The 25330-nt window shown below is 42.4% G+C and overlaps 1 protein-coding gene across 5 annotated transcripts in view; it reads left to right on the top strand.

Annotated features, from left to right (window-relative positions):
• The window catches only part of LOC106573723 (nuclear pore complex protein Nup93), a 37364-nt gene extending 15800 nt beyond the window's left edge, over window positions 1-21564 (top strand). For 4 of the 5 annotated variants that reach the window (XM_014149030.2, XM_014149029.2, XM_014149031.2 and 1 more), the window contains 18 exons: window positions 9817-9879; window positions 13703-13831; window positions 15054-15128; window positions 15883-15975; window positions 16122-16261; window positions 16373-16505; window positions 16662-16819; window positions 17060-17225; window positions 17385-17478; window positions 18089-18280; window positions 18395-18521; window positions 18907-19024; window positions 19228-19344; window positions 19496-19614; window positions 19778-19895; window positions 20029-20112; window positions 20935-21063; window positions 21306-21564. In XM_014149030.2, coding sequence (XP_014004505.1) covers window positions 9817-9879; window positions 13703-13831; window positions 15054-15128; window positions 15883-15975; window positions 16122-16261; window positions 16373-16505; window positions 16662-16819; window positions 17060-17225; window positions 17385-17478; window positions 18089-18280; window positions 18395-18521; window positions 18907-19024; window positions 19228-19344; window positions 19496-19614; window positions 19778-19895; window positions 20029-20112; window positions 20935-21063; window positions 21306-21416 — 2166 coding nt within the window. In that variant the 3' untranslated portion in view covers window positions 21417-21564. Of the gene's footprint in view, window positions 1-6534; window positions 6559-9816; window positions 9880-13702; window positions 13832-15053; window positions 15129-15882; window positions 15976-16121; window positions 16262-16372; window positions 16506-16661; window positions 16820-17059; window positions 17226-17384; window positions 17479-18088; window positions 18281-18394; window positions 18522-18906; window positions 19025-19227; window positions 19345-19495; window positions 19615-19777; window positions 19896-20028; window positions 20113-20934; window positions 21064-21305 lie in introns of those variants that run through there. The other variant, XM_014149032.2, reaches the window with a different exon arrangement.
• Window positions 21565-25330: the final 3766 nt, after the last annotated feature.

A 25330-nucleotide genomic window follows, 5' to 3' on the forward strand; every position in this document is an offset into this window, starting at 1 on the left:
ACATACGGGAACCTGAATCCCTGTAGAACGCTTTCGACACCTTATACAGTCGTGGCCAAAAGTTTTGAGAATGACACAAATATTAATTTTCACAAAGTCTGCTGCCTCCAGTTTGTATGATGGCAACTTGCATATACTCCAGAATGTTATGAAGAGTGATCAGATGAATTGCATTTAATTGCAAAGTCCCTCTTTGCCATGCAAATTAACTGAATCCCCAAAACATTTCCACTGCATTTCAGCCCTGCCACAAAAGGACCAGCTCACAGTCAGTGACTCTCTCGTTAACCTCTTACATCTAGACGTTCCGCTAGCGGAACACCACTCCAATATCCAATGATAAGGTGTGGCGCGAAATACAAACTCCTCGAAAATCCGAAAACTTCAATTTTTCAAACGTATGACTATTTTACACCATTTTAAAGACAAGACTCTCCTTTATCTAAACACACTGTCCGATTTCAAAAAGGCTTTACAACGAAAGCAAAACATTAGATTATGTCAGCAGAGTACCCAGCCAGAAATAATCAGACACCCATTTTTCAAGCTAGCATATAATGTCACAAAAACCAAAACCACAGCTAAATGCAGCACTAACCTTTGATGATCTTCATCAGATGACACTCCTAGGACATGATGTTATACAATACATGCATGTTTTGTTCAGTCAAGTACATATTTATATCAAAAACCAGCTTTTTACATTAGCATGTGACGTTCAGAACTAGCATTCCCACCGAACACTTCCGGTGAATTTACTAAATTACTCACGATAAACGTTCACAAAAAACAACAATTATTTTAAGAATTATAGATACAGAACTCCTTTATGCAATCGCGGTGTCCGATTTTAAAATAGCTTTTCGGTGAAAGCACATTTTGCAATATTCTGAGTAGATAGCTCGCCATCACGGGCTAGCTAATTTGACACCCACCAAGTTTGGTACTCACCAAACTCAGATTTACTATAAGAAAAATTGGATTACCTTTGCTGTTCTTCGTCAGAATGCACTCCCAGGACTTCTACTTCAACAACAAATGTTGGTTTGGTTCCAAATAATCCATAGTTATATCCAAATAGCGGCGTTTTGTTCGTGCGTTCAAGACACTATCCGAAGGGTGACGCGAGGACGCGTATCGTGACAAAAAAAATCCTTAATATTCCATTATCGTACTTCGAAGCATGTCAAACGCTGTTTAAAGTCCATTTTTATGCGATTTTTCTCGTAAAAAAGCGATAATATTCCGACCGGGAGACGTCCTTTCCGTTCAAAGACTCAAAATCTAAAATGGACACTTCACGTGCACCCGCGCGCCCGTCTCATTGTTCTCAGATCGACCACTTACCAAATGCGCTACTGTTTTTCAGCCATGGACAGCAGAGTCATCATTCAACGTTCTGGCGCCTTCTGAGAGCCTATGGGAGCCTTAGAAATTGTCACGTTACAGCAGAGATCCTTTGTTTTGGATAGAGATGACAAAGAAGGCCAAGAAATGGTCAGGCAGGGTACTTCCTGTACAGAATCTTCTCAGGTTTTGCCCTGCCATTTGAGTTCTGTTACACTCACAGACACCATTCAAACAGTTTTAGAAACGTTGGAGCGTTTTCTATCCAAAGCTACTAATTATATGCATATTCTAGTTTCTGGGCAGGAGTAAGAACCAGATTAAATCGGGTACGTTTTTTATCCGGCCGTGGAAATACTGCCCCCTATCCATAACAAGTTAACACAGGTGTGAGTGTTGACGAGGACAAGGCTGGAGATCACTCTGTCATGCTGATTGAGTTCGAATAACAGACTGGAAGCTTCAAAAGGAGGGTGGTGCTTGGAATCATTGTTCTTCCTCTGTCAAACAGAGGGCATTGTTTGGGGCATCCAGAAAAAACCTTGTCCGGAGAAGACAAGGTGAGTACTACCAACAGTCCTGTGTCATGCCAACAGTAAAGCATCCTGAGACCATTCATTTGTGGGGTTGCTTCTCAGCCAAGGGAGTGGGCTCACTCACAATTTTGCCTAAGAACACAGCCATGAATAAAGAATGGTACCAACACATCCTCCGAGAGCAACTTCTCTCAACCATCCAGGAATAGTTTGGTGACGAACAATGCCTTTTCTAGCATGATGGAGCACCTTGCCATAAGGCAAAAGTGATAACTAAGTGGCTCGGGGTACAAAACATCGATATTTTGGGTCCATGGCCAGGAAACTCTCCGGACCTTAATCCCATTCAGAACTTGTGGTGAATCCTCAAGAGGCGGGTGGACAAACAAAAACCCACAAATTCCAAGCATTGATTATGCAAGAATGGGCTGCCATCAGTCAGGATGTGGCCCAGAAGTTAATTGACAGCATGCCAGGGCGGATTGCAGAGGTCTTGAAAAAGAAGGGTCAACACGGCAAATATTGACTCTTTGCATCAACTTCATGTAATTGTCAATAAAAGCCTTTGACACTTATGAAATGCTTGTAATTATACCGTAGTATTCCGTAGTAACATCTGACAAAAATATCTAAAGACACTAAAGCAGCAAACTTTGTGGAAATTAATATTTGTGTCATTCTCAACTTTTGGCCACCACTGTAGAGTCCATGTGCTGACGAATATTGCAACTCAATATTAATGTGTTCCTAATGTTTGGTATACTCAGTGTATTTGTACTAGCTAAGGAATAACCTGTTGATGATCAAGTGGTGCTGTAATCTGGTCACAACCTAAATGGATACATGCCATATTAGTGGGTTTCAAACTAGGGCTGGGAATTGCCGGGGACCTCACGATACGATATTATCACAATAATTTGGCGCTGATACGATTTGTGTTGCGATTAGATTCTGTGAATTTATTGTAATGTTCCAAACATATTGCTCACCATACTTCTGCTGCAGAGGGACAAGAGAGCCATGAGAACATTTGTTTTGATCAGTCATGGAAATAAAAGTGCTCAAAACAAAGTTGGAGAACAAGCTATGAATAGTGCTGAGCTATTAACTGAAACGTTAGTTATTTTTCAAACAACTCATTGACCATCATCTGTTCAATTATTTGAATTCCATTTTGTGAGGGTTTTTTCTGTGAGCTCATGAGTTTCTGTGAGTTTCTCTAGAGATAAATCATATCCAGCCCAAACTGTGCGATGTAGCAGGGAGTTGTAGTTTCCAACAGGACAATATTCTATGTAGTTTAGCTCATAAAATGTGGTAATTAACTACAATGACCATAATCCATTGCTCATCTACTTGTCCGGTCTTTCTTTTACACCTGCTATGGAAGAGAGAAGAATGTGTGATTATGAGGGGATATAGAGAGCAGCTGTTTCTTCCCAAGGTATCTCTACCTGAAAATACATGATCTAAGTGATTGATAGTTGGTATTCAGCAGTCATAAAAGTATTCCTTATTTACTTTAAAGAACTACAAAATAGTGATTTTTGTCAGACAGCATAGGCAGCGGCTCTGTAGAGATAAGAAGACTTGGAATTAAATGTTAAAGTAATCAAATAATATACACCTGACATTTTTTATTAAAGTAAGGTGAATAAATTGTTATTGAACCTTTATTTAACTAGGCAAGTCACTACTAAGCAGTAATTGGCAGTTACAACCATCATGGGACTTTTTTATTAATAGTTTTATTGTGTTACAGCATTCAACCCACATAATGCATAGTGCAAATAATCGAAACTGGAATCGAAAACCGTGATAACAAATCCCCCCCCCCCATGAAAAAGCACTAATTGCTCATCACGAGCTATGAAGTTTTGCAGTTACAGCCAACGAGCTCAAAAATAATATTACAATATTGTCAAAACGATACGTTATATTATCAAAAATAATATCCCAACATGTAACTATGGATTTTATTTCTTCCCCATCACTATTCCAAGCCCTGTCCAGTGTCCACCCGTGATCTGTGGCTGTTTTAGAAAAGGTACTATGGAGGCATTTTCTTTGTTTTTCTTTTGTGTTTACACACTGGCTTTTCCCCATCCTCCATGTGTGCTGATGAATTGCAGCTGGGATGATGTTCCCTGGGTTTCTATGCAAGTCAATGAAATGTGAAATGCCTGCTAATCAGTTAATGGTAGCCCTTACTTTCTGCCAATTGTTACATCAACGGGTGATGTTTCTGCAAATCTGATGCCATTTAGTGGGAACTGTCTCAGATGAGGAAGGGAAATGGGAAGAACCTCCAGTCAATGTGCAGTATGTTGAAAAAGAAGATTAGCAGCATTACTATAGTTATTCCATTGTGTTAGTAGTCACATGTAAAAGCACATGAGAAAATGATGAGGCTTGAAGACAGACTACCATCCTCTGGCCACACCCAGACCGTCAAAAGTTAACACACAATGTTCTCTTTTCCTCTTAATTGGTTTGACACTACAATATTCATTTTAGCAGTGTTAATAATATTGTTGCTGTATCAAATGCATTGATTAGCCTATTCTGGAAGAGGGTGTCATCCACACCATCAGGAAATGATTATACAAATTAGGGTTGTGGGGGATGGGAAGGCAGCAGATAGTCAGTCAGTGAATGACTGGGGTGTTATATTTCTGTATTGATCGCCTCATTTTCTGATGACCCCAGTGCTCCCTCTCCCACTCATAATCCCCAACCTTACATGTGGTGGGCCGGCCGGATGGAGCCTTGGTTTTACTGGAAGTGCACTTAGCCCCGTTGCAGGATTAAACAAGGCCTTTTTAGCTGGACTCAGTTGAGTGCGTGGGGCAGACACAGTGGGAAGTGGCTGTCCTTCTACTGTTCTGTACTGTTTATCCTCCACTGTGCATACCTTTGCATTCCTGTCCATTTTTTCACGACAGTTTTCATAGGCAATTAATGGAACATTTATTTATTTAAACTGTGTGACCTTGCTGTATAAAGCCAGTATTACTCTCACATTACTTGTTTCGTGTTAACTTTACGGGCAGGGAGCCGCTGTAGAGTTGAGTCAAGCTACAATAAAAAGCTATTGAAGATCTATCATCAAACTGTTGGACAATGAAATTCACTTTTCTTCAAATATCCTATGTTACAAACTGTGTGCCTTGATTGCTAAGTAATCTTTTATAACTAGTCTATGGATATCCACCCTTTTCAGCTTTTTATTAGTCACGACAATTAGGCTAGGCCAGGAGATGATACTTGTATGTGGTAGCCTATGTGCAGTCAGTGGAACTGAATGGTATTTTCCCTATTGTCTGCACTGTATTCATAGCTTAGTCTTTTCAGTAGCCTAGGCACTGGTAATAATATTATGTAGTATTCTTTACGTTGAGTGTGATTGTACTGTGTAGTACTGTATGTTGAAGTGCTCAAAGGGAAGCTTAAGAAGACAAAGGAAAAGCTAGATGCTGATGAGGCGTAACCGCTCTTATCTCTATGTGGGCGGCTCACAGAGAGGAATTGGGGTGTGAATGATGTCTGTAGTATATTTGGGTGGTAATGCATATGATTTCCCGCATTTACGTTTAAGGTATGTATATAGCCTACTGTGCTTTTTTACATTTGTTATATTTGTATGTGTTGAGGCATGGCTCACATCAGTGAGGATGGAGATAAAGAAGGAATGAGAGTGAGAAAGGGGTGATAGAAATATCCAAGGGAAATATGAAGAGAAAATAGACAGAATTAAACTGAAATGAAGATCGAATATGGGCGAGAAAGACATGGAAAGAGCTGGATCACAGTGGAATGATAAAATGGCGAAAAGGAGAAGAGTCTTTCTCTCTATTTCCCAGTTTTTCAATTCCATCTTTTTCTGTTCCTGCTTTCTCTCCCTCCCCCTCTTTCTCTCCCTCCCCCATCTTTCTCTGAGAGCAGCTATAGTGATGGCATGTATTCTCTGGACAGTCTGATAAGCGCAGCTGCTGCTACAGCAGACTTTGGTTAAATAGCTTCACATGTGCAGCATGTCTGGTCTGTGCAGCTGTGTACTCTGTATGCCCCCCTGAGAAGCCACTGCACCCTTCTCATTAACATGACTCCTTAAGAGGATTATTAGCCCAATTTCTGGACAGGATGTCGGAAGCCATCAGCAGAGGGGAGAAAAACCATTACCATAATTGCATTGCGCTAGGGGAGGAGGAAAAGGGGAAGGATGCATAGATGTATAAAAAAAGGAAGAAATGAGTGACACTGAGAGAAGAGGACGGCAGGGATGCTGGAAAGAATCAGGCGGCGGGGGAGGATCTGCTGATGGAGAGAGGAAGGCCTGTGAGGTTGAGCAATTACTCCTCCTTGATCCCCCCCTGCGTCTGAGGGCTGACTTGGTATAGTCCTCCAACAATAAAACAGCCTACAGTAACCCTTCATGTGGCACATCTCTGGGTTCACACCGGTGGCCCACATTGGGTGAGGAAGGTGCAGCGTCTGCGATGCGGGCCTGTCAGAAGATGGTCCGAAAACGCCCCAGAATGGCGTCAGCTCAGTTCTTCAGATGGAGACAGGGCAGTGTGTTTAGTGTCAGGCATAGGTCTGTCTACGCCTGGCTACCTGCATCTCTCCTCTTCCCTCTCTCTCTCCCTGCCTGGCAGGCTGAGCCACAGCATGAGTGAGTATTGCCTTCACACACAGACACACTGCGTTTGTACATCTGCTCTGTCTCTGTCACGATCTGTCTGTCACCTTCTCTTTCCTCTATCTCACTCTGTCACTATCTCTGTCTGTGACTATGAAGATGGTGATGATGATGGAGGTGGTGGTGGTCAGTTATATGAATGCTTATTCTCCACACAGGAAGTGGTGGCATAAGGGTGGGGTTTCACCTCCCCTGCTCCACTCGTTGTTACAGAGTAAATGAAGATGCAGGTTTTCAGCTACTGACCCGTCACACTTTTTTCTTTGTATCTCTGTGGAACTACTGAGCATCAGTACATTACATGCAGAACTAAGGGAAAAGGATGAAACATACAATTTAACATGTAAATCCAGATGATAGAGAATTGATTTTAAGATGTTCTAGAATGCTTTCTGTGTGTGATGTTGTAACTATGTACAGACACAGTAAAATCACTATCATTTGTGAACTTTTAGACTGCTCGTTTGACTGAGCCCTGGGAAGAATTGTATGTATGTGCGCATGTATGTATGTGACACGAATCAGCACCGTGATATGGCCCATGTGTTACATGTATTCCTATGCTCTCCTTTTTTTTCTTGAGTTCTACTTTAGTGAACTATAGTGAACGTTTTCTGTTCTTGCGATATCGTATGCAGTATATACGCCACAGAAATTTTGAGGGACAATGCAATTATGTAGGAGAAGGTTCTCGAGTCAGACCAGCTGGCTATATATGTTACATACTGCATATGTGTATATGGCTGGATATATGCCATGAATAAAAGATCCAGGGAGTTTACAGCTTCTTTGTCCATTACTCAGGGAGTTTAGAACCTAAATATGAAATGATAGCCTAAAGTGTACGATTTTTAAATAAAATGTAAAAAATGCGGATAAGTTCCCCCTCCCTTTTGACCCTTCACTTTCTGGAAACCATAGAATGAAACGCATAGCCTAATCTTGGTACTCTGTTATATTCTTCCACATAATGCCAGTTCACTAAATGTATACATTTATTCAGATGTATTCTCTGTGTGTCTTGCTGTGTTTGGAGACATGACCTGAGCTCTCCTGGTATATAAATAGCTCCATTGTCAGCTCTTAGGGTGCAAACTGGGTAGAACCTGTTTCGTTTGGAGAGCAGAATCTCCTGAGGGGGGCGCTCCTTTCTCTCTGCCACAGACGACAGGAGGATGGGAGGACCGAGCACAATGACTGAGCAAGAAATTTAATTGGCAAGATATAGCAGGAAATCTTCCTTTGTTTTATCTATTGAATAGAGGATAGGTACTGCTCTTATTGCTTGCGATACTGAAAAGCCTCAGCCTCCCCCTCCTTTCGCGCTCTCCGCACTGTTCATTTACACTTGTCATTTGATGGTCGGCTGCTGAAGTAATAAGTCAATGATAATTTATAAGCTGTCAGTCAAGATGCGAATGGCTGCCGCTCTGATGTCTGGTGATGTGATGGATTGGACAGACTGGGGGGAAGGTTTGAGCATGGGGGGAGGGGCTGAGGTGGGGAGGGCTGGACGGGATGCTGCGCGGTCCGTCCTAGAGATGACAGGTGCCGAGACAGTCTGCAGGAAAAGGCCCATTATCTGAGAGAAGGGGATAGACTACTATATATATCATATATCATACTGACACCTGGAAAATCCGAAATCCATTAGGCTTTGATTTGCTCTTTTTTCGCCAGTTCTACCGTTTATTTAAATTTTTTTACATATTTCAATAGTATCTCCTAATGCTGGGCGAGGAAGTGTAAATGTGTGCCATTGTGATTTGCAGGCCTTAATCGCAGACTAAAGTATGACATTACCCTTTTCAGCTTTAAAAATGTCTTGTCTGCATAAAAGGGAATTCCACTCTAAAAGGCATGAGATTGTCTGTCGGTTTTTCCTCTGTAGCAGACTTATGGAATATGGAAGGCAACAATAGGCTCAATTATCCGATTTTTAAGGCAAATAAATGGCCTCACATTGTAAAAGGGTGTGGCTGGCATTTAGCCTAGTTGTTAAAGCCAGTGTCCACTATCACAGAGGATGGGCGTAGTGAGTGACATCCATTGTGCTAACTATCGGGGTATCTGTGTCATTGTGGCAGGCCGGACACCACTGTGGTACCATTCATTCATGGGCTGGAATTTGGTTTCTTAACGATCCGCGATGGATCTATGGACGATTCAGCACCACCATTTTGCATATAGTAGGCTATATCTTATTCTTAGCTTCTAACCCCACCCTGGTTTAGATGCATTGACCCCCTCAACCACCGCCCTCTTTTACATTGCTGTGTGTCTGGGTGGGTGAGTTTTATTCCCTCCTCCCTCCCCTCTCGGGCGGGCTGGCTGCCTGGAGGCAACGTACAGCTCCACTCCGAGGGCGGTTCTGCCTGTTCTGGGTACAAAATGTTTTCTCTTTCTCTTCGGACATCGGAAGGAGCGGAGGCTGATGTTTCTCTGTGCGTGCCAAAGTGTACATTAATTAGCTTACTCAATGTGAGATGGTGAGCACAGTCTACGTGCACCTACACAGCTGTTTGCTAAGTTGCTCATGAATTAAACCCATGATTATGCCCTTACCATGAGAAAACAAGATGTCAATTTGAGTTCCTTGTATGTAGGTATTGCAGTAGTAATGGCATTTTTTTATTTTGGTACTGAAAGGTAGGCTTGCTATATCACCATTTTGACCCCTTAAGGAAGTGAGACAGCAGACAGACTTACATTTTAGTCTCTTCAAGATGCATCCATCCGTCCCTTGTATATGATGTTAGCCAGTTAAATGTAGATGCTGATGAATCTCAGCCCACTGTGGAGTTTGTTCCCTAAGGTAGGAAATTGAAGATGGGATGATATGAGGACAAAGGGCCAGGTGCGGTGCGTCTAATCGACTGGTGCTCATCATCAGTCAGGCTTCGTTGAATTAGCTGTAAAATGCCTTGAGATGGGCTCTGGGTTTGTGGGGATGGGATGGAGCATGAAAATGGCTTAACGCTTGACAAGATATGTAACAGGAGTTATTTTTGAGTGGTTAGAATGTCAGGTCAGGAGGAGGCTTCTACGGCTACAAAGAACATGAAGTTGCTATGCCCTGATTGCTGGCCTCCCATTTTTAGCATAGCGTTCATGATGATAGTTGTTCTCCTTAGTTAGCCCTTGCAGCTAGCATTTTGCAGGAGACCTGACTGTGTGGTCAGGTGGAATGTTGGTTAAAGCCATTCTAACCTCCAGCATTTCTCTTTCCAGGGCTTTCTGAAGAATGAGAGGGACAATGCGCTGCTCTCTGCAATCGAGGAGTCACGTCGCAGGGTAAGTGGCACTCTCCTGGCTGACTGGTTTGCCATGACCACACCCTCTCTGCACCCCGTGTTCACATCTAATAATCCCATTTGGCTCCATTGTTTTTATTTGTAAAAATGTTCTTTAACATACTTGGGGCCTCATTTATCAATATTGCGTTAACTATTCTAAAATACTACTTACGGAAGGAAATTAGATTGTTCGTACACACAGAAAAAGTGTGATTTGTCAATGAGCATCATACGCACACTGGTAGGAGATCCGTTGATAAATACCAATTGTTTGCAGCCTCAGTGCTTGTGCACAACCTAGGCTATTAGCATTTTGAAATGCCCCTAATTAACCATATAGACAATCATCCCTTTAAAGCCTGTGGGAATATACAACGGCACAACCCAAAAAAGCTACGAAAAAAAGAACTTCTCCGAGACTGAAATAGAGGTGCTAGTGTCAGAGATTGAGTACAACCAAAGGTTTTATTTGACACGCCCAGTTGTGGTTTGACCAGTAAAATTTAACAAAGCTACAAAGAGAGGACCATTAGGACAATTCTAAGATGCTTTAGCAATGGCAATATACTTCAAATGAGTAGGCAACACTCACCAATAAGCCATACATCCTCAACATCAAATCAAATGTATTTATATAGCCCTTCTTACATCAGCTGATATATCAAAGTGCTGTACAGAAACCCAGCCTAAAACCCCAAACAGCAAGCAATGCAGGTGTAGAAGCACGGTGGCTAGGAAAAACTCCCTAGAAAGGCCGAAACCTAGAGAGGAACCAGGCTATGAGGGGTGGCCAGTCCTCTTCTGGCTGTGCCGGGTGGAGATTATAACAGTACATGGCCAAGATGTTCAAATGTTCATAAATGACCAGCAGGGTCAAATAATAATCACAGTAGTTGTCGAGGGTGCAACAAGTCAGCACCTCAGGAGTAAATGTCAGTTGGCTTATCATAGCCGATCATTGAGTATCTCTACCGCTCCTGCTGTCTCTAGAGAGTTGAAAACAGCAGGTCTGGGACAAGTAGCACGTCCGGTGAACAGCACCCCCCAATGTGTAAACATTGGTTCATCAAGGGATGTGAGATGCCGATGGGCAAGTTCCTGCTGAAAAGTGACCGTTGCCAAAAACCTGAGGGTAGATAGCACTTTGATGTTCACCGGACTGGTCTTTCTAAATGGGTTTTATATCCTCGCAAGGATCCTATAAGATTGCTTTTGGGAAACGATATCTGATGAGCCAATCTGTCGTTTCTGCAAAAATAGTCCCACCTGTTTCTAAAAACGCTCACTCTGCGAAATGCAGAGTGTGCTAAATCTTCCAAGCAATATCAGCCATCTCTCATTCCATTTCCCATTATCTCAGTCTTTTATAGTATTTCAGAAATAGTTTAACTTTCACATGTGCCACATATTTAACAAATTACTGTACTTTATAGGGATTATTATTGTAACAAATGCACTGATATGGTCACAATGAAAATACAATTAAGTCTGACATATATTTTCCACATCCTACGCTTGACAAGCAGTTCCCTTATTCCACCACTGGTCATGGCTATGCGTAAATTTACGCACCAGCTCAAGCAAACGTTCATGTTGATAAATCTCACACTTTACTATTGTATAGCCAAAGGTTTCCCTCCGTGACATCTTGACATACCAAATGTTCTCCTGAATAGGCTATAGTTGCAATCTGTCTGGCACTTTTTAATAAAAAGAATAAACCCATACCCTGTTGTCAATCATGACTTGCTCACCTTGTACCAATATAAACCCTTTGCCTATTATCTTTCTAAAATGGTTTCCTCTCCATGAGTTCAGACCAGGTTTAATTAGGAACAGTTCTAATTATCATCCGCTGTCCCGGTGGGATTGAGATAGATAAGGTCTCTGGATTATAATCGCTTCTTGGCTAAATCTGGACCAGCCATAAATGCAGACCCACTTTAGCGTCACAATCCCATCCCTCCACACACCCAGGCATCACAGGGCGTGAGCCAGTTTGAAGAGCCCGCATAGTCCCAGATTTCACTTTTACTGTGTGGGGCCCCAGGATACCTGCATGGATGATTGGAGGTGTTTACTGTGCACAGATAAAGTGCCTTCAGAAAGTATTCATACCCCTTGACTTACTGCACATTTTGTTGTGTTACAGCCTGAATAAAAACTATTATTTCGTTTTTTTTTCTCATTCATCTACACCCAATACCCCATAATGACAAAGTGAAAACATGTTTTTATAAATGTTTGCACATTTATTGCAAATGAAATACAGAAATATCTCATTTATATAAGTATTCACACTCCTGAGTCAATACATGTTAGAATCACATTTGGCAGCGATTACAGCTGTGAGTTTTTTTTTTTTAAGTCTCTAAAGCGTTGCACTCCTGGATTGGACAATATTTGCACATTATTATTAAAAAAATTCTTCAAGCTCTGTCAAGTTGGTTGTTGATCATTGCTAGACAGTCTTTTCATAGATTTTCATGCTGACTTAAGTCAAAACTGTGACTAGGCCACTCAAGAACATTTCTCTTGGAAAGCAACTCAAGTGTATATTTGACCTTGTTGTAGGTTAATGACCTGCTGAAAGGTGAATTTGGAAAGCAGAACCAGGTTTTCCTCTAGGATTTTGCCTGTGCTTAGCTCTATTCCAATTCTTTTTATCCTAAAAAACTCCATAGTCCTTGCCGATGACAGGCGTATCCATAACATGATGCAGCCACCACCATGCTTGAAAATATGAAGTGGTACTCAGTGATATGTTGTTGGATTTTCCCCAAACATAACGCTTTGTATTCAGGACATAAAGTTAATTTCTTTGCCACATTTTTGTAGTTTTACTTTAGTGCCTTATTGCAAACAGGATGCGTGTTTTGGAATATTTTTTTGTGTACAGGCTTCCTTCTTTTTGCTCTGTCATTTAGGTTAGTATTGTGGAGTAAGTACAATGTTGTTGATCCATCCTCAGAGTTTAATGGCTGTGATTGGAGAAAACTAAGGGTTTTAAGTCACCATTGGCTTCTTGGTGAAATCGCTGAGGGGTTTCCTTCCTTTCCGGCAACTGAGTTAGGACGCCTGTATCTTTGTAGTGACTAGGTGTATTGATACACCATCCAAAGTGTAATTAATAACTTCAAAATGCTCAAGGGATATTCAATGTCTGCTTTTTTTTTTACCCATCTGCCAATATGTGCCACCCTTTGCGAGGCATTGGAAACCCTCCCTGGCCTTTGGTTGAATCTGGGTTTGAAATTCACTGCTTGACCGAGGGACCTTAGAATTATACGTATGTGTGGGGTACAGAGATGAGGTAGTCATTTAAAAAATCTTGTTAAACACAATTGCACACAGTGAGTCCATGCAACTTATTATGTGACTTTTTAAGCACATTTCTACTCCTGAACGTATTTAGGCTTGCCATAACAAAGGGGTTGAATACTTATTGACTCAAGACATTTCAGCTTTTTATTTTTTATTAATTTGCAATGATATCTAAAAACATAATTCCACTTTGACATTATGGATGGGGTATTGTGTGTAGGCCAGTCACACACAATCTCAATTTAACCCATTTTAAATTCAGGTTGTAACACAACAAAATGTGGAAGAAATCGAGGGGTGTGAGAACTTTCTGAAGGAACTATCTCCCATGGCGAGAGGTTTTGCAGCGTTGGCTATTTTAAACAAATCATGTGGTTTCTAACCCATTTATGCAGCCTAGCCTGGTTCTCTCAATTATTTTCAAATTGGTCTGTCCAAATTAAATTTGTTCTCTCTCTCTTCGTACTTACGTGTTCTCTTTTCTTGTTCTCTGTCAGACGTTCCTCCTGGCAGAGGAGTACCACCGTGAGTCCATGCTGGTTCAGTGGGAGCAGGTGAAGCAGAGAGTACTGCACACCTTGCTGGGAGCAGGGGAAGATGCTCTGGACTTCAGCCAAGACGTAGAGGTCAGTGTCTCCATCTGATCTTTATCATTGTCCTATAAACCCTATGAACTCCAGTGCATAAAGCACACATCCAGATATAATCTATATACATATAATATATGACTTGACCACATTGAGATAAATACGCACTCATCAAAAATGTTTACTAACCCAGATGGATGTTGCAGAATTCAATAGGCCCCTCCCTTTTGCGAGAATGTTCCTTACATATTTTCTTTTTCAAAAGAGAAATGGCAAGCACTCCTGTTTTTAATAATGGATAATGATCCAGCACATTCAGTTGGTCTCCCACAATGTTATCAGTCTTTACCAAAGCAATGTTTGTTTTATGTATCTTTGTTTAGATAACCTTCAGGGCTCCAGATATTTAGCACAGTAGGGAAATTGCTGTGGTAATCACAATTTCCTAACTGTAGTTCTTACACATTGTCCTGTGGTGTGTGTGTGTGTGTGTGTGTGTGTATTAGAGTTGATTTGGAGGGATTTGTCTTTCTCTGTGCTTATTGAATTATTAACCAACAGTTACATTTTAAATTTCTGACCTGCTGTTCACTCTCTATGCCAGAAACACACTATCTACTGTGTTCAGTTGTTTCTGTCTATGCTCTCTTCTCTTATAATGCCATGTCTCATACAGCATTTATACTGCCCTATACATGGAATATACATTTATACTGCCCTATACATGGAATATACATTTATACTGCCCTATACATGGAATATACATTTATACTGCCCTATACATGGAATATACATTTATACTGCCCTATACATGGAATATACATTTATACTGCCCTATACGTGGAATATACTGTTGTACTGCCCTATATGTGGAATATACAGTTGTACTGCCCTATACGTGGAATATACAGTTACACTGCCCTATACGTGGAATATACATTGTATGGGTGTGTCCCTTTTGTTCTCAAGAATACATGGTTGATCTGGATAAATGTTTATGCTTGTATGTGCGTGCATTTTATAATGCGAGTGCATTCAGCCGTGAGCTTTGTTCACAATGGCTTTCACGCTACGTTGGTCACGACTACAATTATGAGCAACAAAGATTGAGGCGATAAACCTTCGTTTCTCTCGCCATCACATAACTACACACTTTTATTCACCATTTTTAGGTTTACCCTGTCCTCTCAGGGCAGCTTTCTATTTGACGCTCAGTGAAATGACTTGTCATGTATCATCTCCCTGTCTGTTTGTGTTGCAGCCCAGCTTTGTGAGTGACGCAGGGACTCCTGGGCGGAGTGCTCTTGACAGCGTGGAGGTAGCCTATGGACGACAGGTTAGTAATTTGGCCTGACGCTGATTGCAGTGCAGCACCACTTAACGTGAGATACCTACAGTACATAGCAAAAAAAGGGAAGTGCAGTCTGCAATTAGTCTCACTTAAAATGTTCAAAGATGTGAATCACCAAACCCGTTCCCTCTCGTGTATTTTATAAATTTCCCTATGTGACGATATTAGACTTTAATAGGCTGTAATACATCCAGTCAGCCTGGGGCTAAGTGCCCTGGAACCTCGTGGGCTGAAATGGATGCACAGCCTCAGTCAGGATGCAGCTGCACTGTAGTGCACTTGACTTCATAGTTATGGGGTCCTGCTAAACAAGGCAGCAATAGATCAAAGAATTGATTAGCTGGCAGAGCCAGGGCATGCTGGGTAATTTCTCTGCCCCACTGCACGGGGGTAGGACAGCCTGTCTCTGTATCGTCCTCCCCAGTCACTCGATAAACACTGGAGTTTTAGTCCACTGGTTAAAGAGGACAGAATGTGTCGCCATATCGCCTGCGGTGTCATCATGCTGCTCTTTGTGATCTTCTTTGATGACCTCCTGAACGTTTTCATCCTTTTTGCCCTGTTTTTCATCATCCATCACTTCTCTATGCGGCCGTAGTGTTCCCTGGGGACGACTGGGACCGGGGTGTGGATCAGGGCCCCCTGGTCTTAGTGCTGAAACGGACAGCATTCAGTCTGTCAGTACCTGTCTGTCCTCTGACCCATCTATAAGTATTTCTCTGCTTTTGTTCCGCCTCAGATCTACGTCTTCAATGAGAAGATAGTGAACGGACACGTCCAGCCCAACCTGGGAGACCTCTGTGCCTCAGTGGCAGACAGCCTGGATGACAAGGTTAGCTTCACGGAACCATTCCACATTCCTTTGTCTCTGTCTACGTTTGTCTTCCGCTGGGCTGGTAAATTCTCCAATGGCCAGTTGTGGACATTTTGGATAACGAGGGTGTATATCTGAATGAGTATATATGTTTGTCTCTACAGAACGTGTCAGATATGTGGCTGATGGTGAAGCAGATGACAGACGTGCTGCTGGTCCCAGCCAAAGACACGCTGAAGAGCCGCACGTCCGTGGACATGCAGATGGCTTTCGTCACGCAGGCCCTGCAGTTCCTGGAGAACAGGTCAGAGGGGAGAGCCGTAGAATTAGAATGAGAACACTCCTTAAATGTATTGCAAAATACACTCGTGTAGTTACCCCTCCACTAACGTTTTTGGTGTTCCCTCTACGGCAGCTACAAGAACTACACCATGGTGACGGTGTTTGGGAACCTGCACCAGGCCCAGCTGGGCGGAGTCCCTGGCACCTATCAGCTGGTGTGCAGCTTCCTCAACATCAAACTACCAGGGCCTCTGCCAGGCATGCAGGTACTACTGCCCCCTGCACTGCAGCACATTCTGCTAAAGATGACATTAGCACTGTGCCCAGCCTTACATAGCCCTGGACTATTTCAGTTGGTGGTTTTTACTAAGTGTCGTGTAGAGGCATGCAGGTTAACTGCGCTGTGTTTGTGTTTATAATAGGATGGTGAGGTGGAGGGTCACCCAGTCTGGGCTCTGATCTACTACTGCCTGCGCTGTGGGGACCTGGGGGCTGCCATGCAGGTGGTGAACCGGGCTCAGCATCAGCTGGGAGATTTCAAGACCTGGTTCCAGGAATATATGAACAGCCCTGACAGGCGGTAGGTACCTCACACATAATGTACCTCCGCTGTGTTAGTAAACTGGTCTAGGCTGATTAGCTTTCCATTTCACATTCTCCTGGAATTTGACGTGCTGTAACACTATGGCTCAGAACACCAAAGCACCAGTGTGATTGCTTTGCTCATATGAATCGAATCTAATATCCTTAGTACTCCTTTTTTCTCCATCTCTTTCTGTCTATTGCTCTCTGTCTGACCTGTGCTGTGTCCTCTCCTCAGCTTGGCCCCTGCCACAGAGAACAAGCTGCGTCTCCACTACCGCAGAGTGCTGAGGAACAGCGCTGACCCCTACAAGAGGGCCGTCTACTGCCTCATTGGGAAGTGTGACATCGCAGACAACCATGGAGAGGTGGCCGACAAAACCGAGGACTACTTGTGGCTCAAGGTGCTTGCCTGATGATCAGTCTGTAGAGTCAGGATATTAATATTTTACCACTGTACATGATACGTAGCGCTAGTTGGGGAGAATCAGGTCAAATAGGTTTGCCTATCGTAAATGAACCCTCACATTAACGTAGACCTGTCCCTTCCTCCATGCCCACAGCTCAACCAGGTGTGCTTCGATGACGACGGCAGCAGTGCTCCTCAGGACAAACTGACACTGCCCCAGCTACAGAAACAGCTTCTAGAGGACTATGGTGAGTTCAGAACTCTTCTGGGTACATGACAGCCAGACTACTAATTTGAACAAAAATAGACCTTCAATACTAATTCTGTTCTAAGAGAGAATACTGTCTAGGACTGGAGGACTCTATTAAAGTAGTGTTGTGTAATATCACCACTTCTCAGTCCCCCCTGGGAACTGCTCTGCTCAGATAAAGGAGTGCTTCACTGTTCACTCTTAAGACTTAAACTTTTCTTAAGTTTTATCAGACATAAGGAGGCAAAGCTCTCCCACCTGGAGGATGAATCATGGCTTGTTATCTCGCTCATTTCAACACAGTGCAATAAAAGGTGACTGTGACTCATAGCTAAGCTTGCTGCCTTTCAAAATGGCTGATGTATTCTTGTTTACTTCCTACTTAGTTGAACATGAACTTTACTGAGAGGGATTAATGCAAGTTGATGACTAAGTAGTAGAAGTGGAATAGTTTTGGTTTGTTTGTAATTGTTTCGAATCTTTGTAATGCGGAGCAAATACATTGCTGACTTTATTAATCTATATTCAATTAGCATGTTCTGTTCCCTTTCCCATGTTGTGAATGTGATCCTAATGATTTAGAGTTTATTTCTGTTCCTTATCTGCAGGAGAGTCCCACTTCTCAGCCATCCAGCAGCCGTTCCTGTACTTCCAAGTGCTGTTCCTCACGGCCCAGTTTGAGGCTGCTGTGGCCTTCCTGTTCCGGGTGGAGCGTCTACGCAGTCATGCTGTTCACGTGGCTCTGGTTCTCTACGAGCTAGGGCTGCTGCTCAAGTCATCTGGACAGAGCGCACAACTGTGTACGTCAGGCTACTTGTTTGACTTCCTCTACGTTTGCTTAATTTCTAGTCACACACCTTTTGTAGTTTTGAAGATGATGGCTACTGATAAGTGAATGTTTTTCTACGTTTCAGTGAGTCAGGAGGCTGGGGACCCCCCTATGGTCCGACGGCTCAACTTCATCCGTCTCCTCATGCTCTACACACGCAAGTTTGAGTCCACAGACCCCCGGGAAGCTCTACAGTACTTCTACTTCCTACGGTACATTAAGTTACTTTGCAGCCATCCTCCTGCTCTCAGTTGGGGAGACCTCACCACCACTCCACTGTGTGTCAATAACACTTGGAGGCATGGCGGTATGAAGGGAAAATGAAGTCTTTGTTAGGGGATTTCTGGGTGATTGAAGAGATGAGGCCTCATGAATAAGCCAGTGGGCCATGAATCCAGTTCACCATGAATAATACAGAGGCTTTCACACATGCCCTTGGTTGGGTCATTTACTCTTTCTATTGGGGTTAAGAGAATAAAGAGTTTTGATTAGAGCCTTCAGACCTCTATTGTTAATTAAAAGCTGTAATGTGTATCAAATAGTTTTGTTTGAATATCGAATATGTGGTTGTCTATCCTCTCTTCCTTTTGGGCACAGGAATGAAAAAAACAGCCAAGGAGAGAACATGTTTATGTGCTGTGTTAGCGAGCTGGTGATTGAGAGTCGAGAGTTTGACATGCTTCTGGGAAGACTGGAAAAAGATGGCAGCAGGAAGGTAATGGTCACACCTTTGTTCTCACTCATGATAAATGTATGTTTTACGGTTTTACGGTTCAAACCCCTCTTTAAATGTTATTCACTTCATTGTGCATAATGATCCATTTTGTGAAAGCTGATTTTTCCATTGTGCTCGCGGCACCCGGGAATGTGTATTCGGGCTGTTCAAAGAGCTGATTGTGCCTTGTGCTTCTCCCCCAGCCTGGAGTGATTGATAAATTTGCCGGAGACACGCGAGCCATTATCACAAAAGTGGCGCTGGAGGCAGAGAACAAGGGCCTGTTTGAGGAAGCAGTCAGACTGTATGAGCTGGCCAAGGTGAGCAGGGCTCTGGGTGGCAAACATTGGGGTCAAGCAGTGTCAGTGGGTTTACTCTAGGTGAAGGAATGGGCCGAGTTGATAGAGACGAAGAGTAGAAAAAAATGAAATGTCTCCTCACATTCCTCTATTTTCCTCCTCTGATCTGTAGAATCCAGACAAGGTCCTAGAGCTGATGAACAGGCTGCTGAGTCCTGTTATTGCCCAAGTGGGCTCCACCCAGTCCAATAAGGAGAGACTGAAGAACACTGCTGTTGCCATCGCTGAGCGGTAACATCCTGGCATCATCTACATTCTGCATTACCACTGAAATGAGATCTTGTGTGACATTGCATCTTACAGGCTTACTGAAATGAATTGTGTTATCCTCAATGGTCCACTCATTTTTTCTAAGTTCTCTAACTTCAGTGTGTGTTCTTGTTCTCTGTTTCAGGTACCGGACCCAGGGTGTTGCTGGAGAGAAGTCTGTGGACAGCACCTTCTACCTGCTGCTGGACCTCATGACCTTCTTTGATGAGTACCATGTTGGTCACATAGACCAGGCCTACGATGTGAGTCTGACACCCAGGGCTTCCTGCCTGATGGCTTACAATGCTGTTTATTCAGATGGAACTCATAGTAGTTATCATGACCTCTTCTTTAACTGTCCATAACTTCTCCCCTGTATCTCTCTATTTATGTCAGGTTATGGAGAGACTGAAGCTGGTCCCTCTGAGTCAGGACAGTGTGGAGGAGAGGGTCGCTGCATTCCGTAATTTCAGTGATGAGGTGAGATACTGCACTCTAATTACACTCAGTATGCAGCACCACACATCCAAAGTGTACATGTAATCTTTTATCCTTTTATTTTATTGATTACATGCTTAGTAAACAACAGGTGTGGAGTAGCAATGAAATGGTTATTTATTGACCCTTCCCAACAATGCAGCGATAAAGAAAATAGCTAAATTATAGAAAAGTAAAACAAATAATAGATACAAATGCTACATACAGTACCGAGTCAATGTGCAGGGGTATGAGGTATTTGGCGTAGATATGTACATATAACTAGGAATAAAAGTGACAGATGGTAAATGGTAGCATCAGCGTATGTGATAAGTCAAAGTTAGTACAAAAAGGGTCAATGCAGATAGTCCGGGTAGCTATTTGGTTAACTATTTAACAAACTATTTAGCAGTCTCATGGCTTGTGGGTAGAAGCTTTTCAGGGTCCTGTTGGTTCCAGACGTAGTGCATCTTGACTGCTTGCCGTGCAGCAGCAGAGGGAACAGTTTATGACATGGGTGGCTGGAGTCTTTCAGCATTTGCATGGGCCTTCCTCTGACATCGCCTGCTATAGAGGTTCCGGATAGCATTGAGCTCGGCCCCAGTGATGTACTGGGCCGTAAGCACTACCCTCTGTAGCGCCTTGGATGCCAAGCAGTTGCCATACCAAGCGGTGATGCAGCCAGTCAAGGTGCTCTCAATGGTGCCAATGTAGAACTTTTTGAGGACAACGACCTGTTTGAGGAAGCAGTGAAACTGAATGAGCTGGCCAAGGTGAGCAGGGCTCCCCTGTCTTAACTGCATTGTCCTTTGCATGTTATTCCAGGTCAGGCATAATTTGTCGGAGGTTCTCCTGGCCACCATGAACATCCTGTTCATGCAGTACAAACGTCTAAAGGGCGCCACAGCAGGAACCCCTGGTCGACCACAGAGATCCATGGAGGACAGAGACTCGGTGAGGACTCAGGGCAATACTGGCCATGGGATAAAAATGGAGGGACTTTATTAAGTCTTTGAGGGACTTTTGGGGGCTATGTGTTGTGATGGACTGGGCAGTAGAGACATGCCTCTGCTCTATTATGTAATATTTCATTGAATAATGAGTACCGAACCGTCTTGTTTTGACACAGGGTTGATTTCACTGTCAGCTCTAAGATGTTAACATGCCCTTTTGGCATTTTCTGTGTTTGTCAACAGCAACTGCGCAGCCAGGCTCGAGCACTGATCACGTTTGCTGGGATTATCCCATACCGCATGGCAGGCGACACCAATGCCCGGCTGGTGCAGATGGAGGTCCTAATGAACTGACTCCAAAATACCCCAAAGCCCCAGCCATACCCACCCTTCTCATCAACTGTCTGATTTATTTTTGTGCATTTTTCCCATTTCTTTGTCCTTATGTTGCTCCATATTTGTATTTTTTCATAAATTGAAATAAAATGTCAGTTCAATTTCATTTCTTATGCATTAATTTCATTATAAACCCATTATTTGATTCATTTTAATTTAGTTTGGCAGTTAGTTTGGCAGTTTTCTTATTGTTTTTTCCATTGTTATGCATCAGGGATGGTCATCTATAAAATGATTAGTGGTATGAGTACTACCTGGATTTAAAGAAAACACCAAAAGAAATATTTTTACTCTTGAATTAATTTGTAATTGTTGATTTAAAAATTAATTGTGGCTTTTGATATTATTTTATGGTAAAAGGGATAATTAACATTTTTGGCAATGAAGCCTTCCACTCCCCCCCCGGAGTCAGATGAACTCATGGTGCTCAAACTGCAGGCAGAGACAAAAATCGTATCCATGAGTATAGGAAATGTATGCACTCACTGTAAATCGTTCTGGATAAGAGCATCTGCTGAATGACTCAAATGTCAAATCTGACTGGGTAAGTAGAAAAAAGGGCTTGGTTGCCAAAATCTCAAACTATCCCTGAGACATGGCTGCCTATAGTCAAGAAGCAACAGGGAATTGGGAATCATTACACTAGCCATAATCCAGTGGTCCAGGAAGAACAAAAGCTTACAAAAAGTTTTCATTAAAGTATTCACAAGATGTGTGTTCTACATTAAAATCCACCTCAACAGGCGATTTAAAAATATATATTTTGAGAAATCATTGATAACGAGATTTTGTGGGTGCTAGAATGAAAACTCAACATCCACTGTATACTCTTCGTTGATGGAACGGCACACAGAGACAAAATGTATCCCTGCTGGTGGCTTTCTATTAGGAATTAAATGATAATGATATGTCTCTTTGCTACAAGTCATACTGGATTGATTGTCTTAGAAAGGCCAATATGTTTTTTTGGATAACATTCTTTTTTTATGACTATGATAATATCACAGCAGCTGAAGAAATGACACAAAGTAGGTAATAACTGAATTGAAAGAACATTGTGATGGGCCTTGTCATGTGTGACACTGCTGCACTTATTGACAGATGGTTAGAAGGGAGGGAAATGCCCTGAGAGAACACAGAAGGGAGTCTTTGCTTCACTTGGCTGCGCTAGATTGTTGAAGCTGTTCCCTCTCAAACTTAACCCATTGTCACCACAGGGGACTTGTGTTCATTATGGAGAGAATCAAACTTGACTGTGCATGCTCTTTTACTGTAGTGCTTTAACTTTTCACTCACAGCCCTTACCATCATCATTGGATCTGTGCTGGAGTTAGTTACCTCCTCGGACTATGATCCTCTTTCCTTTGTTATTGAGACGGTGCTTTTACTTTGCACCACATCACAACCTGCTCTAGTGAAGATCAGTCTCTGTGTGGAGAAGACATGGACTGGGAGCTCCCTCTGCCATGGTGGATCCATTCTAAGGTGTGTGTGCTGCAGCTGGTGTTGTGAATCAGGCCGATGCCACACACCCGCTATAACCCGGCTATTTCACAACACCAGGGTGGCACTGCACCACTGCCAACTAGACGCCAAGGGCAAGCAACAAGCAGCTTTGAGGAGCCGAAGATCAAATGACCTACTAGAGTACCTACAGTTCATTTGATGAAATGTCTGCTATGATTTTTGCTTTCAATGACATGTACAAGCATTTGATTAAACAGTGTCATGATATTGTGAGTTTTTACTTACTTTTGTGTCAGATTTAGCAATACAATTATGCCCCAATGAGCCAAAAACACTATATTTTGGGAGATTCCAGGAGGTATTTGATCATTTGTTAAAAATATGTTTTCAGGATATAATTAATAAAAAAAGTTAGATTTTGGAGCAAATGCAGTCAGGGGGATCAAGAGTTCTGAATAGTGAGGTTTCTGTACCAGAACTTGTCTGCATTGTCAGCTGTATTGTAATATGCTCAACTGTGCAAGTTAATGAGAAACTCGATGAAAGGACTGCTGGCACAACATCCCACTGTGCACACATTGGTTGAATCAACGTTGTTTCAACGTCATTTGTCAACGTATTGTGACGTGAAACAACGTGGAAAATACATTGGATTTGAAAAAAGTCATCAACCAGTACACGTGTATTGGAAGAACAGTCCGTGTAGTTTTTGGCCAATTCATATTTCCTATTAGATGACAAGATTAAAAAAACGAGTAAAGGGTTGTTCCTCATTTATTTGATTTAAATCCGAACTCAAACAGCACATAAACGGTTTGTTTTGTGGTTTTTATTGTCTAAAGGAAATGTTAAATGTTAAACGATAAACGGAATAATGATTTGATTCAAATATGTTTTTAATGGTCGGTTCTGGTTCAACCCATGTACTGTATGTTTTGGCCAATTGGTGTCTTCCTGACAACACAGAGAATTATAAATGGGTCTTTCTTTGTTTTATGCAGATATAATGGTTATTTATATATTTTAAAAAACGTTTCTCATTCCAATGATTTGATTATTGACTGTCATTGTAGTGGGTCATGTGACCAGTCCTGAGTCCAACATTGGCCTAGGTCAGTGAAACAGTTACTTCCACAACCCTAACATGTAACCTACATAATTGTGGATAGGCGCTATAACATGCCACCGATCACCACAAGCTTCAGTGCCTACGAACTTAGACAACATGACCACAAGGGCAGTCAGCCACGGTGCTGTGAAATTCGCGCGTCTTGACCAATGATCTATACAGTGGTCATGACCCATTGACAACAGTTTTTAGTTTTGCCTATGTCAGGTTTTGGCCATTTGTGATGAGCCTATTAACGACATCAATAATAAGGTATGATATAAACTCTGTCCACGGACCTAAAGCAGTGATGCCAATTTAGCAATTTTGTTGCTAGATTTAGAAACTTTTCAGACTACCCTGGCAACTTGTTTTTCAAACAGCACCTAGCAACAAATTTAGCTACTTTTAAAAATGTATTTGGAACTTTTAGCAACTTTTGAAAAGTGACTCAAATGCTAAAATGCACGTATTTTCCCTCTAAATGACACAAAAACGATTTTCTCTGTCACATACTCAGTCACAACACACGTTCCTGGCTGCAAAAGTGCATTGTGAGTGACTTCAGCATCAGGCCAGCAGCAATTTGAGTACATTTCAAATCATTGTTGGCTGACTGCAGCAGCAGTAGTATGGGTTCGACGAGCCAATCCCAATTAATATAGTTTGTCACGAATGTTTGATCTTGAACAGAACTTACAACATCAATCAAAATTGTACAGAAAAGAGTGGGAGTCTGTACCTGAACAAATGTGAAATCATATTTTTTGCCGAGATGGCCTGTCAATTTGAGTAACGTTATTGTGTATTCTACGTAATGACGCTGTTTTACGTTATCACGCAATGACGTCACAACGTCTTTTAGCAACAAATCAACCTGTCTCTAGCAACTTACCCTGAAAATTTGTTGGCAACACTGACCTAAAGTGCTTTTAAACTCCGATGGGCAACCGTGCGGAACGACCAGGGCCCGGTTTCACAAAATCATCTTGGTTCATCGTTAGAATGATTCTAACGATTAACTTAGCCTTATGATGCTTTTGGCAAACCAAGCCCTGTGCCCCGTTTTCCAGAGCCATCGTATAGCGTTAGAACCATCTTACGATGCATCTTTAGTAGCCGAGGTGTTTCCCTGAGCCTTCGTTAGTAACGTGGCTCTTAAAACCCTTGCACATCTTCGAGTGATCCAGACCACTTATAGAGCAGCCAAAGTGCACGGTTAGGCTGAATCTTTTCGGTACAAATTGGAAACACCTGGAACACTATAAACGCCAAGCCATTGTCAGACGTCAGAGGA

The sequence above is a fragment of the Salmo salar genome, chromosome ssa16 (assembly GCF_905237065.1).
Source record: "Salmo salar chromosome ssa16, Ssal_v3.1, whole genome shotgun sequence".
NCBI lineage: Eukaryota > Metazoa > Chordata > Actinopteri > Salmoniformes > Salmonidae > Salmo > Salmo salar.